At 68.3% G+C, this 17,760-nt stretch overlaps 2 protein-coding genes across 7 annotated transcripts in view; both read left to right on the forward strand.

Annotated features, from left to right (window-relative positions):
* NFIC (nuclear factor I C) overlaps nucleotides 1–17,760 on the forward strand; it is a 46,084-nt gene that overhangs the window by 23,870 nt on the left and 4,454 nt on the right. For all 6 annotated transcript variants that reach the window (XM_081284843.1, XM_081284841.1, XM_081284840.1 and 3 more), the window contains exons 3-8: nucleotides 6,942–7,013; nucleotides 9,480–9,554; nucleotides 10,098–10,221; nucleotides 10,603–10,727; nucleotides 14,018–14,143; nucleotides 16,113–16,297. In XM_081284843.1, coding sequence (XP_081140969.1) covers nucleotides 6,942–7,013; nucleotides 9,480–9,554; nucleotides 10,098–10,221; nucleotides 10,603–10,727; nucleotides 14,018–14,143; nucleotides 16,113–16,297 — 707 coding nt within the window. The remainder of the gene's footprint in view (nucleotides 1–6,941; nucleotides 7,014–9,479; nucleotides 9,555–10,097; nucleotides 10,222–10,602; nucleotides 10,728–14,017; nucleotides 14,144–16,112; nucleotides 16,298–17,760) is intronic.
* Nucleotides 1,243–6,456, forward strand: LOC308644226 (uncharacterized protein; the record flags this gene model as incomplete). Its single annotated transcript, XM_081285085.1, has 4 exons — nucleotides 1,243–1,307; nucleotides 4,000–4,067; nucleotides 5,161–6,053; nucleotides 6,100–6,456. 4 exons carry the CDS (start codon nucleotides 1,243–1,245, stop codon nucleotides 6,454–6,456), a joined length of 1,383 nt encoding a protein of 460 aa, XP_081141211.1.

Here is a 17,760-nt window from a genome sequence, read left to right on the forward strand (position 1 = left end):
CGCCTGCAGGACGGGGAGGCTGGATGGGGGCCGGCCAGGGCCTGGGCGCGGGCAACACCGGCCACCGGGACTCCAGGGCCTGACTCTGCCTCAGGAGGACGTGGCCGGGCAAGGCCAGCCGCTGAGGGACGCGGTGGAGGTTGGAGAATGGACGGGGCGGCTCGCCCGGCAGCCTAGGTCAGCAGATCAGCTGCGTGTCCACTCCCAGGCCACCCCTTGGCCAGGGGCCACCCCTGGGCCGGCTGCCCGTGGCTCCTCTGCGTCCTGCCCTGGGCAGCCGGGGTTCCCTGGGCAGCGGGCAGGAGCAGGACCCTCAGTGGGGTGGAGCCAGTGTCCGTGGCCCAGGGCGGGCTCAGGGCCCGGGCTCCGCAGTGGCCGCCACCTTGTGTGCCCGCCCTCCCAGCCCCGCACCACCCTGCTGTCCCCTCCGTGGCTCTGATTTCAGGGGCTCCGGGGTGGCCCTGCCACGTGTCCTGCTACGCCTGGCTCAGGTCCTGGCACTGGGTCCCCAGGTCCATGCACACGCATGTCCCCTCGCTCCTACTGGTGGCCGAGTGACCTCCAGGTGTGGGTGGCCCACGCCGGGCGTCCCCCCCTGCACTGGGGCTGTTGTGCATGTGTCCCTGCCTCGTGTCAGGTCCCAGGGGCCCCCGCGACGAGGGACAGGTGGGTCAGAGGCTGACGTTCAGCTGTCCGTCTCCGGCAGGGGTTGCCCCCCGTCCAGGCCCAAGTGCTGCTCCTGCCTCCTGCCCCCCAGGCCCTCCGGCCACAGGGTCTCCTCCTGCCCCAGGGCCTTGGGCCCTGCCTGACCCCTCGCCCAGGGAAGCCGTCTCTGCTCAGAGCCCTTCCCTTGCCGCGCCTGGCCGGTGGCAGGTGGTGACTGTCCCTCGGGTGGAAGCTGGGGCTGCCCGCTGGCCGCCCAGCTGCCGAGAGCGGAAGCGCTGACTCCGACACTCAGGGTGTTGTCCCCGCAGAGGAAGGGCAGGGCCGCGGCCACCGGCAACCCTTTGTCCTGAGCTGGGACTCGCCAAATTTGGGCCCAGGGCCATGGACAGGAAAGGACAGCCTGTACCCTCTGCGGAGGGCGTTGACACTGCTGTCCCGCGGTCACGTGCTTGTTTGAGCAAGGCTGCAGGGAGTGGTGACATCCCTGGCTGCACACAGAGGCCACAGGGACCTGGGCAGCAAGAGTGGTCCCCAGCCAGCAGAGGGTGTCGCTGAGACAGCTGCTGCGCACACGAGATGAGGGTCTCGCGGCACCAGGAGCCGAGCGTGGTCAGCTACGCGCCAGGCGTGGTCTCCGAGAGGTCTGAGGATGGAGCCACGGGGGCTTGGGCAGGAAAAGTGTCCCAGGCAGAGGGCACGCCGTGCAAAGGCCCTGGGGCAGGAGGAGCCCCTGGGGCGGAGCAGAGGGGAGAGGAGGGTGGACAGGGCAGGGCGGGCAGGTCATGCGGAGGACTGTGGCCCAGGGAGGTGGGCCCTGGAGGCCGGGCAGGGCCGGGACCTGCTCCTCTGACCCTGGGATGTGACCGTGCGTCAGGGGTGCTGCGGGTGCTGGTGGCCGGCCCGCGCCTCCCTGGGCCCCTCTGAGCCCACAGAGGACCTGAAGCAGGTCAGTGGCGAATGCCCACCCTGCGGGCGGGGGGTGGCCAGGGCTGCAGTGCTCACCCAGGGCTCGGCCTCGTTTCCGCAGATGGGCCTGCCGGGGACAGTGGGGATCTGCGCCTTCCAAGTCCCCAGGGTGGCCTGTGGGCGGTGGGAGCCAGGCCGTGTGCCGGGCCCGGGTCCATCCCGGGCACCACCAGAAGAGTCCCAGTGCGTTTTAAGGGCTCTGAGAAGTCCCGCCATCACCCCGAGCCGCGCACAGGACCCGGACGCTGGACGAGCCGTGCCGAGTCCACCCCGGGCAGCCCCCGGCCGCCCTCTCCCACTGCGATCACAGCAGGACGGGGTGTGTTTTTGTGGTGTGACCCAGAACAGTGAAGCTGGGAGTGGTGGCATGTGCCCGTGACCCCAGCTCCTGGCGAGGCCAGGGCAGGAGGGCCCCTGGTGCCAGGACTTCAGGCCAGTCTGGGCGGCAGAGCCGGACCCCGGCCCGAAAAACAAACAGGCACAGGGAAGAGCGTGTCCCGAGCCCCTGGACGGCACCCGCTGCCAAGGCAGCCGTCGGAGCCTGCGGGTGACGCACAGGCAGGGACCGAGCCGGGCCGGCCCCCTGCGGCTCTCAGAGGTGCTCCTGGGACTGGGCTCCAGAGGGGCAGAAGCGGGTGCTGTCCACCGCCACCTCTGCGGAGTGGCCTTGGGTAACCGACATGCCCTCTCCGAGTCTCCAGGGGTGGCCCGCCTCACCAAGGACCCATGTGGGGCCCGAGATGGGCCAATGCCCAGCGCACAGCTCAGCATCTGGAGCCTGGCAAGCCCCGGGTGACCGTCACCGCTTTCCCCCAGTGGCCGAGGCTGGTGCTCTGAGAGCCCCCGCGGGAGGGCTGAGCAGGACCACGGCCCCCCCCCTGCCCGCCCTGGTCCCCAGCGCCACTGTCAGCCATGTGGACGCGGGAGGAGCTCGGGAGGTGGGTCCCCAGCTGGGGACTCTATTAACTGATCAGAGAAGGGATCCAAGGGCCAGGAGTCGCCCCACACCCCACACTGCAGACAGGCGTCCAGGTGAGGGGGCGGAGACCCCACAGGCCCCGCCCCTGCCCGAGCTCAGGGAGGGGCTGCGGGGGAGGGGCTGGGTGCAGACCCGGAGCCGCTGGCCGCTGGCCCTCTGCGTGCTGCACCCTGTTCTGCCCGTCTCGTGCCTCAGTCTCCCCACCTAGGTGTCCCCTAGTGGGATTCAGAGACCCGTAGTCAGTGGTGGCGACACTGCAGCTCCACCTGGCCAGAGGCTCGCTGGCTAAGCGCAGGGCAGCTCTGTCCAGCCCTCCCGGGCCGGGCTGGCCCTCGCCTGCAGGACTGCTGCTCATGCCCCCAGTGCAGGGCCCTCCAGACCCAGAGTAGTGTCCATCCGTTATGGTCACTGCTGTCCCCCCAGGGTGGCTCCAGGAAGCCCTCAGTGATCCGTGCTGGCAGTCCCCGGAAAGAGCTAACGTTTCTCAGCCCCAGTTTATGAATGAGAGCAAGGCTCAGAGACGTCAAACTACTTGCCCAAGGACACACAGCCAGAAGTCAGCAAGCCTTTTCAGGGAAAGCCCCACGGTGGACGCTGGAGCTCTGACCAGGTGGCTTGTGGCCTCTGCTGCTTGGTCCTTCTTTCTGTGCCACCTTTGAGTTCATGGGCTGCAAAATAGGTGACCCCACACTGTGAGCCGTGGTGGGCTGATCTGACTTGAGCCCCACATCCTGATTCCAGAGCTGCCTGGTCCCTGCAGCCCCTCCCGCCCCAACCCCGTGAAGCCAGCTCTCGACGCTGCTGCCCACCTCCCGGCTCCTGCCACACTGAGTCTGCTTCTTGCCCCTGCCCACGGCTCATTCCATCCATGAAGCTCAGAGATGGGCAGCATTCCCCTGAGACCACACAGCAAGAGAGGAGCAGGCAGGTGGGAACCAGCCCACTGCCCCCCAGCGAACCTGCACGTAAAGTCCTCAAAACAGACCACAGGAACCCACCCGGGCTGGCGAACAGACCACAGGAACCCACAGGGGCCGGCCACGGTGGCCCAGCGCTGAGCCCTCGCCCAGCACGTGCGGGGCCCTGGGGTCAGAAAATAAATGAGCAAATAAAGGTGTTGTGTCAACTACCACAAACAAACAAAGAGGACCCAGGCCCTCCAGGCGGGGCAGGGTGGCCCTGCTGCCCCTGGACAGCGTCTCTGAGCCGTGCTGAATGCCTGCTGTATACTGGCGCAGGGCTGGGTAACGTTCCCCAGGCTTCTCCCCAGGACTGCCCCAAAGACCCCTTGCAAGCCTTTCGCGCCCCAGTGGGGGTCACAGGCGTGCCACCCGTCCCCCTCCCCCCCTGCCGAGCCAGCTCTGCCACTCTCCTGCCTCCGCCTCCAGAGCTGGCCTCACCTCCACCAAGGTGGACGCAGCAGCCCGAGCCCCAGATGCTGTGCACCCCGGGCCGGGTCCTTGTCCCCTGGTGTCCTGGGCACCGTGGGGCACTGGGCTTCGTCCCTGCCTCCGCTCTGCAGGCTGGGCGCCCGCCGTAATACCACACGTGCCCCGATGCGGCCCCGACAACAGCTCCCGCGGGCGGACCAGCGGTCGTGACCCTGGGCGGCCGGGCAGGCGCCCTCTGCCCTGGGCTGGGCTCCACCCTGGAGCGGTGGCTGGGGTCCGTGACACGCGGGGCCTCGTCCAGTTCAGCCAGGACGGGGACGTGGGGTTGCCCGCGCGGGGCTCAGGCACCCGGTGGGACACTACCCGACCTGCACTGCCACCCGGCGTCTGTGGCGGCCAAGGAGGCCCCGGCGCCTGTGTCTGAGGGTGGGCGCGTCTGGGCCTCCTGGTGACCTTCGGTCACCTGCCACAGCGGCCTGGACGCACGGGTCCCGCTGACAACCTAGACACTTTCCTGTTTGTTAAAGTACGTTCCTGGTCATGGGTGGACAGTCCTCATCTCGTTTGTCCCCCTGTACATGCTGCTGGGGACGGAGCCGGGGCCTCCCGCCTGCGAGGTGAGCCCGGCCCTGGACCCCGACTTCACGTCGGCTTAACTTACATTTGAGGGGTCACTGCGGCCAGGGGCAGTGGACGGGTCTGCATGTGGGACTCTCAGGAGCCCAGCAGCAGACTGCGGTCAGCAAGTGGCCAAGCGCCTCCCGTGCTTCCCAGAGGGTCAAGGGTGGGAGGGCAGAAGATGAGGGGCACTCTGACCTTGCTGCAGGGGACGGGCCTGAGGACACAGTGCTCAGTGACACCAGAAGACACAGGGACACGCCGTGGTCCGTGCCAGGAGTCTCTGGAGTCTCAGCCACCGGAGGGAGGCAGCCTGTGGGAGCTGGCCGGGCTGGGAGTCTGGAGGGGACAGGCTTCGTCCTGGGGACCCGAGAGTCCCGGAGCCGGCGGTGGGGACAGCCGTGCCACCCGCATGTGCCCCGGGCCCTGGGCGGGGCGCTCAGGTTTCAAACAGTAAAAGGTGGACAGGAGAAGGAGCGGCCGGGCCGGGCACCAGGTCCCCATCCTGTGTTTAAAAACAAACCTCCACGGACGACTGAGAAACAAGTCACCGTGGACTCCCCAGGGCCAGGCGCAGGCCGCCGGGCAGCGTAGGACCTGTCACGCGGCCAAGGAAGAGGGGCTGGGCGCTCAAGGCACAGCGGCCTGGGTCCCCGTCCCCACCACCGAGACACCGGGGAAGCCAGACCACGGCCACCGCCACACTGCCACCACGCGTCCCTCCACAGGCCCAGGCAGCGCTGCAGCACAGGGACACTCCGAGCCTGGATGCTGGCCAGGGCAGGTCTGCAGGACGCAAGCCGCTGGCCTCAGCAGTGGCTCCTGAGGCCACGCTGGGGCCGGTCCACCTGTGGGCAGCGCCCTTGGCTTGCTGTTCCTGGACTTGGTGGCCCCAGGACACTGGGTGGTGGTACGTGCCATGCCCCACCTCCCAGGCAGGGAATCCGAGGCCGGTGTGCCTGGCCCAGGTCAGGGGAGACACCTCTGGCCCAGGTCAGGGGTCACATGGCCGAGGTCCACGTGGAGTGGCCGAGTGCTGTACTCTCAGGACACAGCCATGGCCACGCAGGGCCCCCAGGGCAGCGTGCCTGGGCGCGTGGTCACAGGGGCCTCCTGTCCCCTGGGAGGGCGAGGGGGGAGCCTGTGGCCTGCGCCCTGCACCATGGGGTCTGGCGTGGGCGCGGGGCCCAGCTTGGCGCCTGGTAGGTTGGAGGAATGGCCCCCTTCCTGGGAGTAGGGCCAGAGGTGGACGGACCCGCCTGGGAGGGGCTCGGCTGCCGCCGGACGGGGCCCTTCCCTGCAGCGTGGCCACCTGTGCCGGCCTCCAAGCAGTCCAAGCAGGAGTGGCCAGCTCCAAGGGCCACTGGCTGCCCAGCCTGGGAGCTCTGGGCACACGCTGCCGGGCACTGCGCACTCCTAGGCCCGGGCGGCGTGGGCCCTGACGCAGAGCCCACGGGTGTCGTTTCCCACTCTCACCACGGGCCCTGGGACAGTGCCCACGTGATCCCGAGGGCCACCAGAGGCCCGTGCCCCACGCACTACCCACGACCGCGCCCCAGTGCAGGGACACTGCGTCCTTGCCCCCTGACAGCCGCTCGCCCAGGGGAAGCGGGACCGGAGCTCGGCCTCCCTGGGCCACACAGCCGGAGTCCTCCGTCCGTCCCGTCCGTCCCGTCCGTGTCCGGGCCCACCGTCCTCCGGCCTCCCAGTGCCTCCCGCCACCCTCTTGGCCTGGGGAGGTGGGGCCCCCTCCCTCCATCCCGTTGCCCAGCCGATGGCACTGAGCTCAGCGTCTGCGTGGCCGTCACCCTCCCTCATCTGCCAAGGGGCCACTGATTTCAGATAAGTCAGAGAAGCCAGCGGAGGGGCCCCCAAGCCAGGTGGGCAGGTGAGGCATGGCACCACAGAGGGCACCTCTCAGCCCTGTGGGTCCAGAACCACCGGGCTCAAGGACTCGCCCCCGCGGCCCTCAGCTTCCCTGTCTGTAAAACGGGTAGGATGACGGGGCAGGCTTGGGAGTTTTCATATCACAGGTGAGGTTCAGAGAGGGCAGGAGACTTGCCCAGGGGCACACAGTATGGAAGGGCAGAGCGGGGAGTCCAGCCCTCCACGGAGCCAGCCCTGCAGACGGGCCTCACTCCTGCTTGTGCACACTGGGCCTGGGGCTGGGCTGGGGGCTGCAGGGCTCCTGGCCACACGTCATGATCCTCCAGGGCCAATGAGAGGGACCCAGCACGTTCTGGACCAGCCCAGCCTCAGACGGCACCGAGGTGGGCACTGCAGGTCCCAATGCCACCAACCCCTCCCTCCTCTCTTTGCAGACGCGGAGCAGAGCAGCAGCCCCCGGGCAGGGATGGGGTCCGACCAGGAGGACAGCAAGCCCATCACGTTGGGTGAGTCAGGCGCAGTGGGCAGGCGGGGGCCACCCAGCCCTGTCCTTCCTCCGGGGGCCATGTGGCCCAGGGAGTCTCAGGAGCAGGGACTTGTGGTCCTCCAGCAGTGGCCAGGCAGCGTGCTGCCGCTCCACTTCTCACCTGGGCCCACGGGCTGGGCGAGTGAGGGCCCCTGGCACCGTCAGCCCACCCTGAGGGGTCCAGGGCTGCACGGGGGCCAGGCTCTGCAGCCCGGGGACCCGGGTAGGTGGAGGAAAGTCGGCCCCTGGGGGCGGAGAGTCTAGGAGCAGGAAGGGACCGCAGGCCTAGGTGGCCCCGGGACCCTCCCGCCCCTCGGCCTGTCCCGCAGCAGCCAGGGGCACCTCTGTCCGCAGCCCTCCAGGGCTCCCTCGGCCTCCTGCCCACCAGCGCCTTCGCACAGCGTGTCCCTCCGCCTGGTCAGCTGACTGCTCTCCGGGCTCCCCAGGTCCCCTGTCAGGGAAGTCTTCCTGAGCCTCTTCAGCCCTACTAGCCCGGGGCTGCTCCTGGCCACAGCCCTGTGCCTTCTCTCCTTCCTGCTGACCCCTCGCCTCTCGAGCTGGGGACGGAGCCAGGGCCTGCACGTCCAGGAGAGTGCTCCACACCGAGCCCCACCGGCCCTGGAGGTTGTGTTTGAGCCAGGCCTTGCTCAGTCCCCAGCTGGGCTTGAGCCTGCTGTCCTCCTGCCTGGGCCTCCTGAGGCGCTGGGCTCACGGGCGCGGCCAGGTGTCCCCCAGGTCTCCCCTCGAGCACACTCGGGCCGCAGTGTCCAGAACAGGACCTGGCACACAGTAGGTCTCAGTAAGTGTCGGGGAGGAGGAGTGACAGAGGGGAAGGACACAGGACAGCTACAGGGAGGGGCCTGGTGGACGTGGACGGCAGGAAGCGGCAGAGGATGGCTGGCAGGTCCAGGAAGCCTCAGGCCCGGCCGCTCCTCCTGGCAGCCTCAACCTCCTGGGCCTCCCTGCAGGCCAGATGCTGCAGGAGGCAGAGGCCACGGCGCTGGCCTGCTCCCCTGGGGACCCTGGGCGTCTGGGGAGGAAACCTTGTCCTCCCCGCCTGCCAGGGAGTCCCCGCGCCGCAGCTGCGCGGCGCTGCACAAACAGGAAGCCGGGAGGGAGGGCGGGGGCACTGACACCACGGCCAGCTGGGTCGGCAGGAAACGGCTGTGGCCGCTTCCCCTGGACACCACTCAGCAGCCACCACCCGTCCTCCCGGAGACGTGTCCCTGAGACTCCCAGCAGGGCACCAGGCACACAGTACCTGCTCCACGAATGGCAGGCACGAACGTCATGCCAGGGGCCGGGGTCCTGGCTGCCAGGGCTGGGTCCTGGACACGGCTGGGTGCTGGGCACCGGCATTAGCTCCCTGCAGCCCTGCTGCCCCCTGGGGGCTGGGAGAGGAAGTCCCACCACCTCCAGGGCTGAGGGCCCCCTCCCTGGCTCCTCCTGCCCCGTGCTGCTGGTGCCCCTCTTGCCCAGTGTGTGCCAACTGGGCACCCTGCACGGGCTGCTCCTGCTGCCTGGGACACGGCAGCCCTCAGGGAGGCACTGTGCTGAATCATCCTGACCCTGGTAATTTGGCTCCGAGGGTGTCACCGGGCATGTTCCTGGCACCTGGCAAATCTTAACAGACCCCCTCTCGCGCCCCACGGGGAGGTCCGTACCCGACTCTGCACCCGGGGGTTGGCTCCAAGCGCCAGCCTCCACCTGCCTGGCCTCCGCACCCGGGGCACCCGCACCCCTGCCAGGCAGCTCTCCTGCCGTGCCTTTCAGAGTGGAGTCGGTTCACTGAGCACGTCCACAGTGCTGGGCCACCAGCACCCCGACCCCTTCCAGAACCTTCTCCTCACCCCAGACAGCCCCAGCCCTGCCCCACAGGTCCTCTCCTGGACTCTCCTGTCACTGGGTCACACACTGTGGACTGTGTGTCTGGCTCTTGCTGAGCACGAGGTCCTCAGGTCCCTCCATGCTGCCACTGTGTCACCTTGCTCCCGCCCTGGCTCAGGACGCTGCGGGTGAATGGGCCACTGTGTCCACGCATCCACTCACGGACGCTGGGTGGTTTTCCGGTTTTGGCCACTGTGAGCCATGGGACATCGAGTCCCATGTGGCCCGCCACTCCGCCTCTCTTGTCCACACTGGGGCACCCCTTCCACATGGAGAGCGTGGCCAGGGGCGGTGGGCGGGGCTGGCCCAGGGCTGACCCTGGCTTTCTGGTGACCACATCAGAGTGCTCACCCCTCTGAGAACAGAGGACCTAGAACTCTGGGGTTGGGGTGTGACGCCCCTGGTCACCCACCAGGGAGCCGGGCCTCGCTGGCCAGGGCAGCCTGAGCCGCGCCGGGCTCCCCACCCGCTGCAGGGGCTCTGGCTCAGGCTAGCCCTGGGGGGAGCAGCCAGGCCTGCTTGGCCCACCGCCTGCTGACCCCACCATCTCCCTGTCCAGACACAACTGACTTCCAGGAGAGCTTTGTCACCTCCGGCGTGTTCAGTGTCACCGAGCTCATCCAAGTGTCCCGGAGTGAGTGTCCCCGTGGGCCCTGAGATGGGACCTGGAGAGGGAAGGGGGCATCAGAGAAGAGCCCACCACCCTCCTCTGCTCCCTGTCCCCAACCTAAGACTGCCAGGACAGGAGGTGGCTGTGCCCTTCCCAGAGCCCAAGGTCCTGGTGACAGGCCCCCTCCCCCCCCAGAAGCCAGAACCCGAAGGCCAGGCAGAGGATCTAAAGAACCCTACGGCAGGAGGCCCCAGAGGGCCAGCCCTGTCCCTGCCTTCCCTGTGGGCCTGCTGGACACCCCCATTTTGATCTTCGCGCTGGCCAGTGCCCCTCCACCAGATCCGCAGAGCCTGGCCTCCAGCCCCGGCTACTCCTCTGCCTCCCAGGCGGCCTTGGCCTCCGCCCATGGCCTCGGTTTGCTGGTGCACAGAAGGCAGACTCTGGCCGAGCTGATGGCCAAGCCAATAGGGGAAGGAGTCCCCCGGGGGCTGGCCACTGGGTGGTGCCCGCCCTGCCGGGCGAAAGGTTTCCTCCCTCCCTCACTCTCCTTTCTGTTGCCCTGGGCAGCACCTGTGGTGACCGGGACAGGACCCAACTTCTCTCTGGGAGAGCTGCAGGGGCACCTGGCCTACGACCTGAATCCCGCCAGCACGGGCATGAGAAGGACGCTGCCCAGCACCTCGTCCAGCGGGTGAGCGCCGAGGCCCTCCCCTGCGGGGTTCCCGGGCCCGCAGTACCGGCCCCCACACTCCGCTCGGCCACACAAACTCCTACTCATCCCTCAAAACCCCGCCTGGGGCCCGAGATGGGACGTGCCCTATCTGCAAAGTGGGGCTGGGTACTACGGGGTGGGCTGCCTGCCAGCAGGAGCCGAGCCGCCCCGTCGCCCCAGGTGGCCCCGCCACTCGCAGGCAGGTCGGAACAGGTGTCCGCGGCGCTCGGCGCCGGCCGGCTCCTGTGAAGTCTCGCGATAGCACCTCCCGCGCCCCGCCCCTTCAAGCCGGAAAGAGCCGTCTGCCGCAGCCTCTCTGCGTCTCCATGGTAACTGGCCTCCCTTTCCCTCGCTCCTTAGGAGTAAGCGACACAAATCGGGCTCGATGGAGGAGGACGTGGACACGAGCCCCGGCGGCGACTACTACACTTCACCCAGCTCTCCTACGAGTAGCAGCCGCAACTGGACGGAGGACATGGAAGGAGGTAGGGCTGGAGACGGGGACGGAGCCGGCCTTCCGGTCAGGTTACAGCGGCCAGGACTACGTATCCCGGCAGGCACTGCGCGCGCGCCGGGTCAGGAAGTCGACCCGGGGCCGCGGAGCCTCCTGGGAGTTGTGGTCGCGCCGGCAGCGTGCTTTGGAAGTAAATCCGGGTTCCTGTGTTCCTGCAGCTGTGGGGTTCCCTGCTATCCCGGAAGGACCGGCACTGCCGCTCTCTGGGCTCCCCTGTGGTGCAGAGATCCCTGCGCCCTGGGGTCCTCCGCGGGACTCGGGCCGTCGGGGCTGTCGTCCTGCACGGGCCTCCGTTCCCGTGGCGTCCCTTCCCGAAGCGAGCCCTGTGGGCGGGGGCCTCCTAGGGCCCTCCCCAGGGCACGTTTCTCGTGGGACTGGGCAGCGGCTCCTTGGGGTCACTTGGCTGCCTCCGAGGTCCCCTTCTGGGTCTCTGGCCTCGCGGCTGGCGTGGCCCCGAGGAGGACGGCGCTGGCGCACCCCAGGCCCTCAGCTGACCCACCCCACGGTGGGTGGTCTCGGGCCGGAGCTCCAGGTCCTCCCGGTGTGGGAGGGACCCGGGGGGGGGGGACCCCTGGCCTGCCACTGCCCGGCCTCAGTGCCGCCCGCCCGCGGTGGGCCTGCCGAGAGCGGGAGGAGGTGGGCGAGGCCGAGGTGCCCTGCGCTGGCTGGTGTCTTGCTGGGATCAGCCCAGGGTCTCTACATGTGGGTCTCTAAATGTATTGGGGCTGCCGACTGGGGCCCTGAGGCCCTCCTGTCACCGTGTGGACGACCACAGCCCTGCAGCCCCAGGGAGCCGTGTCTTTCTGGTCCTAGGGTTTGGTTCAGTGTCTGGGTCCCTGTCTGTCAGGCTGGGTTCTAGAAAGGCCCTGTGTTTAATAAGCTTAGGTTTGCTTGGAAGAGAGAGCAAACCCCAAGGACAGTCCGTTTCTCTCTCAGGTAAATGTCCAGCTGTTGGCATACCTGGGCAAGAGTGACAAGGGACTCAGGCTCCTGCCTTGGATTCTACTAAGCATAGTTTTCATTTCCACCTCATGGTCCAAGATCACTACTGGAGCTCCAGCCATCAGGAGTGCACTGCAGCTAGGTGTGGTAGTGCATGCCTATGATCCCAGTGACTCAGGAGGCTGAGACAGGAGGATCACAAGTGTGAAGCCAGCCTCAGCAACTTAGCCAGGCCCTGTCTCAAAAAATAAAAGAGGCTGGGGGCGTAGGTCAAGGGAGAGGCACCCCTGGGTTTGATCCCCCATACCAAAAAAAAAAAAAAAAGAGAGAGAGCTGCTCTTTTCAGAAGTGGCGTTGAGCCTCTTCCTGCTGTCCCTGTGCCCAGGGCGTTCATGCGCCATTCTTAGCTGCCAGGGGAGCCAGGGAGTCTTGCTGTGGGCGTTCTGTGCCGCAGGCTTCTCTCAGGGGACACTGGAGGCAGACCTCCGCGAGCATTCTCACTGCCCAGTGGCTCTGAAAGGGAACCCTGAGGCCCAGGGTGGGGACGCTGGCCCAGCTGGCCTGTGCCAGCCCCCAGGCACCCCACTGGCTCCTTTCACTGGCCACACCCTTCATATCCCTGCCCGAAACCCGGCCGGGCCCAGGAGTCCCCATGGTGGGGAACCGAGGTCCTGCCCCCTGGGTCTCAGTAGACGTGCCTGGGGCCGTGGACAGGAGCCTGCTCCGTGCCGTCCTCAGGCTCCCATGGTCACCTCTTCCGGAGCCTGCCTTAAAGGGAGCCTGCCGCAGGTCACACCCCCAAGGCCAGAGCCTGGGGTGGGGGTACAGGCGGGCAGTGCAGAGGAAGGGGGGCCTGCCCGCTGCCCCCGTGTCCCTGGTCCCTCGGGGAGGCACCGAGCGAGCACCAGCCAGAGGGCAGTCGGAGGTGGCTCCGTGAGCACGGCCGACGGGGAGGAGGGGAGCCCCCGGTCACCCCCCACAGGGCTGCTGCGTGGGTGTCCAGACAGGAAGGGGGGGGGAGCCACCACCAGACAGGCCACCTGGGTGACACTGTCCCCAGGGGCCTGGCCATGTCTGGGGACCCTGCCCAGCACCTGCAGTGCCCCCGAGAACCGCCCAGGGCCAGGTGCCGTCCTGTCACCGTGCACCACCCACATCCCTGCCTGACTGGTCCTGGGCCTGTGTGGACCCACAGGCCCGGCAGGAAGCAGACCGGCCAGCCATGGGGCAGATAGGTGGGGCCTTTTTAGTAAAGGGACCCAGTGGCATCCCATGGGGATGCTGGCACACGAACTCCCATTACACACTGGGGGCCGAGGGGCGCGATGGGGTCTGTTGGACAGCCGGTGCTGCCCAGGCTGCAGGGCACGCAGTGGCTTGGTGAGCGGGCCCTGCCGGCCTGTGGGTCCCGGGGCAGCTGCCGGGATGGGGGCACCCGATGTGTGTTGGGCAGGGGGGGGACGCCGGGCAGTGCCGTCACCCTCTGGAGGCCGCGGAGCAGGGCCATCCACATCTCCGTCCATGCCCTGCCGTCCTGGGGAGTCCCGAGCACCTGGCCGGCCTCGTCCTGCGGGCCCCTGCCCGTGCCCTCTGGGCCCCCTGGCCACTCCTGGCCCTGGGAGAGCCCGGGCCCTGCTCCCAGCCGCCCTCGGCTGGTATCCCTTGTGGTGTCCAGGTGGGCAGAGGGCCTCTTGGGTGCGAGCGTCCATCTTGCGAGCGTCCATTGCTGGGCCTCCTAGGAGCCTCCGTTGAGGCCATGGCCCCCTGCCCCACAGGCGCGGGCTCCGCCTGTCCCCCAGCCCTGCCACCCGCCACCAGGCTCACGGCGGTATCGCGGCCACCAGGGGCAGTGGGGCAGCTGCGCTGTGGCCGCGGGAGCAGAGACCAGTAGGCGCCCTGGCCAGCAGGTGCCCTGAGCCTGGAGCCCGCCTGTCGGACCCTCCCCTGTCTCTGCTTTGCCCCCTGGTGAGACCCCGGGTGGGGGTCCATGCTCCTCTGCCCGCCCCGCCTGCTGCTCCCGTGTCCGCCACGCCCGGTCGCTCTGGTGTGAGCGGGCTCCGCTGTGCACAGTTAGTGGTTGCAGAGTGTCCCCCGCTGGCTCGGGGGTCGTGCTGGGCTCCACCTGTGGGCATCCAGCTGCCCGCCCACGGCCTCAGACCCTGGGGCCTCCTACCCTGCTCCGAGCCTCGCCGCTCCACCATGAAATGGGCTTCCCGGGACAGGAAGGGGCACGACACGCTGAGCCTGTGGGCGCTGGCGCTCGGGAGGTCTGGGGTCCTGGGAGCATGACCCCTCGACCTGTCATCCCTGTCCCCACAGGCATCTCGTCCCCGGTGAAGAAGACAGAGATGGACAAGTCGCCCTTCAACAGCCCGTCCCCCCAGGACTCACCCCGACTGTCCAGCTTCACCCAGCACCACCGGCCTGTCATCGCCGTGCACAGCGGTGAGTGTCTTGGGCCCCGGCAGGGAGGGGTGCCGGGCCCTCTGCTCAGAGCCATCACCCCCGGGGAAGTCCCACAAGACGTCTGACCAGGAGCCATGTTGCTGTGGCCTTCCAGCCAGGAGAACACAGAGGTGGTGAACAGTGCGCAGGGCTGAGTTCCTGCTCTGCCAAGGGGATGCAGCCTGGGGCTCGCCCCACTGTGCCCCCGGGGCCCTGCATGGTCCTGTCCCTGTGTCCCCCAGACATGCTGGCTCCCCAGGCAGAATCAGAAGCTGCCACCAGGCCAGAGTGCTATGGAGCGGGCTGCGTGTGGCCTTCTCAGGGACTTGAGAGGGAGGCCAAGGACAGGCCCAGCCCTGCCTGGGCACACCGTCCCCCCAGGAGAGGGGTCACAGAAGGACGTGCACCGCAGCGGCACAGGCCAGCAGCTGGTCACCGTGCCGGCCCACTCCCTTGCGCACTGGTGGGGGGGATTAGTGGCCACACGGCTTGTCCCCGCAGGAGCCTGGAACAGGCTCAGGGCTCCCCCAGCACCAGCCCCTGCTACACACCTGGCCAGGCGGCCACGGGCCACCTCAGGAGGCAGACACGGGGCAGGACCCGCGTGCTGGGGCCAGGAGTTGGCCAGGGAGGCCCCGGCTGACCGCTCCTGTCCGTGACGTGTGGTGGGCATGTGGCCCGGACCAGCCTCGCCCTGGGGCTGCGAGCAGGGCAGCCGGGGACACACAGGAAAGCCGCTCTACGGGGCGGGTGACTGCAGCACAGCAGGTGCTCAGGGCACCGAGCTGTGTAGGGACGCGCACCCGGAGGTCCTTGGCCCCACCTGCAGGAGCGAGGTGGCAGCTGCAGCTCAGTGACAGCCAGACACCCAGGCCACCAGATGTGACCCAGTGACAGGAGAGTCCAGGACAGCAGAGTCCAGAGATGGGATGTGGACCCGCAGGGGCAGGACTAGGAGGGCCAGGGCTTCCTTAGGGGTGACGGAATGATCTAGAATCCGTGGTGACATTTGCAGTTTCGCGAGGATACCGAACAGCACTGAATTGCAGGCTGTTCCAGGGGACTTCACGGTGCCCTCGGAGGACTGTTTCTCAGACCTCAGAGAGCCAGAGCCCACGGGTGCCCTGTCCCCCGTGGGGAGGGTGGTGCAGAGCCTGCTCGGCCTCCATGGACCTCAGGGGTCTCCAGGCATGAGCGCACCCTTGGGGCCGGCTCGTCCTGTGTGTGGAGACGGCGGCGATCCGCCCGTGCTCAGGACGGTACCGCCTTGCCCAGGTTCCCCCTCCAGGGGTCCAGCCGAGGGTCAGAGCCCCAGGCCCCAGGCTGTACTATCAGCTGCAGGTGGACGCGGGGCCTTTGCCTTGGGAGCCGAGGACGGCACCCAGGGCCTCTCGTGGGTGCAGGGAGCCCCGGCTCCGCGTCAGTTCTAACAAGATCTATCCTCTGGCCCTTTTGGAAAGGCCCATGTCAGGTGGACAAGGGACCAGGTGGCCTGGGCTCCAACCCCGGGGTGGCCACCTGCTTGCTGGTGGTCACAGGCAGGTGACCCGTCTTCCAGGTCACGCTGACACCCTCTGTTTCCAACAGATGGGAGCCGGGCGCCAGAGCCGCTGGTCATCCCGGCTGCTCAGGAGCCGAGGCGGGAGGACAGCCGGCTCCAGGCCAGACTCAGCAATCAGTGGCGTTCTGCCCCCAAATAAAAGGGCGCAGCGGGTGGCGGGGGACTCGCAGACATGCGCAGGGCTTGGGTCCCATCCCAGCCCTGCAAAAAAAATAAGTTGGGGACAAGACAAGACGCCTCTGGGCTCCCAGGGGCCGTGAACTTGAGGATGCAGCTGGGTGGCCCGGGGACGGTGCTGCCTGGCCCTGTGGTATCGCGGCCTGTCATCGAGCACCAGGAAGCAGGTGGGGCCCATGCCCACGGCCCAGCAGCCCCACCCGTGACCCCTGCCTCCTGCTGTCTCCACAGGGATCGCCCGGAGTCCCCACCCATCCTCGGCCCTGCACTTCCCCACCACGTCCATCCTGCCGCAGACGGCCTCCACCTACTTCCCCCACACGGCCATCCGCTACCCGCCTCATCTCAACCCCCAGGACCCCCTCAAAGATCTCGTCTCGCTGGCCTGCGACCCAGCCAGCCAGCAGCCTGGACCGGTGAGTGGTGGGTGTGGCTTCGGGGTGGCCACCGGTGACCCTGGCGCCTGGCGGCCGCAGCACCTCCACTTCCATCGGCTTTACCAACGCAAGTGTGGCATTCCCCGCGTCCATCGGGCTGGGCCGAGTGGGTGGTCCACAGGCACCGCCGGGCCCCGCCGGGCCCACAGCACCGCCAGCCCAGTGTGCGGGGAACTGTAGTTGGGCAGCGGCCGGCGGTCCGGCTTGGGCAGTGCGGAGACTCCACAGACCTTGGCCCTGGGAGTTGGTGGGTCCTCATGGTAAGGTCACCGCCATGGGACGTGTCTGGAACGAGTTAGAGCGCCGGCCGCGTCTGGCATGAGGTGACAGGGCTCAGAAGGGGAGTGAGGGTCTGCAGGTGGTACACAGAGGAGGCCACACGGGTACCCCAGCGCGCCCGGGCTCAGGCGCTGTTGAGCACTGTTCCCGGGGCTCTCCCTGGGCTGCTCTCAGACCCACCGCCCACCACCCCACCTGGCCGTGGACCGGGCGGGGCTCTCAGCTCCAGCATGTCCCGGCCGCAGGGACACCCGTCCCCTAACCACGTGTTCCCCTGTTCCCCAGTTAAACATAAGTGGCCAAGCTGCGGCTGCTGCCCTCCCACACAGGTGCTGCTGCCCCGGCCGCCCCCCACTTCCGCCGCGCCCCGCGCCTGTCCTAGCGAGCGCCCAGGGCTGGCTGTCCAGGGCCCTGGCCCCTGCCTGCCCAGCAGAGCTCAGCTAGCTGATGGCCTGCGTGGGCCAGAGTGGCCCCCAGGACGGCAGCAGTGAGCCCCGGCCCGGGCCACAGTTCAAGGTCCACTTACCGCACCACGTGGCCTGGGGGACCCGCGAGCCCATCTGGGGCTCAGAAGCCCTGCTGTGCCCGGGGCTCCTAGCAACAGACATGATCTCACTCGGGCGTCCCCAGGGCCACCCAGCCCCACGTATTCTGTGGAAAGTAGACACCATGGCTTCACCTAAAACCCCAGAGCCGGCCGCCAGCAGGGGGGCTGGACACAGGGGCCTGTTCCACACTTAGCGATGACTGTCCCCACCTGCCAGGCGACCCAAGCACATCCTCTGGCCCTTCCTGAGCGCTGGAGTACAGCCGGTCAGTCCTGGACTGCTCCAGGCCACTCCTGTCCCTGTCCTGAGCTCACGGTGGCCCGCATGGGGCTTCCCCTGCCACAACAGCACCTGCCAGGGCCGTGCACCCCCTCTGGGCTGCAGGCCCCCCTTAGGCCCAGGCCCTAGTGCCCGGTCTCCATCAAGGCCAAGTGCAACCCTGGGGCCGTCCTGCCCGCCAGCCGCCCGCCCTGTCTCTGTGCTTTCTGTCCCGGGGTCGAGCCCCGTCCCCAGCCCGTGGGTGTTCTGTATAAGGAGGGTCTCACGGGGTCACTGAGGCCTGCTTTGAACTCGTGTCCTCGGCCTCAGCCTCCCGCGCTGCTGGGGCCACAGGCC

The sequence above is a fragment of the Spermophilus citellus genome (genome assembly GCF_964194105.1).
Source record: "Spermophilus citellus genome assembly, chromosome: 3".
Lineage (NCBI taxonomy): Eukaryota > Metazoa > Chordata > Mammalia > Rodentia > Sciuridae > Spermophilus > Spermophilus citellus.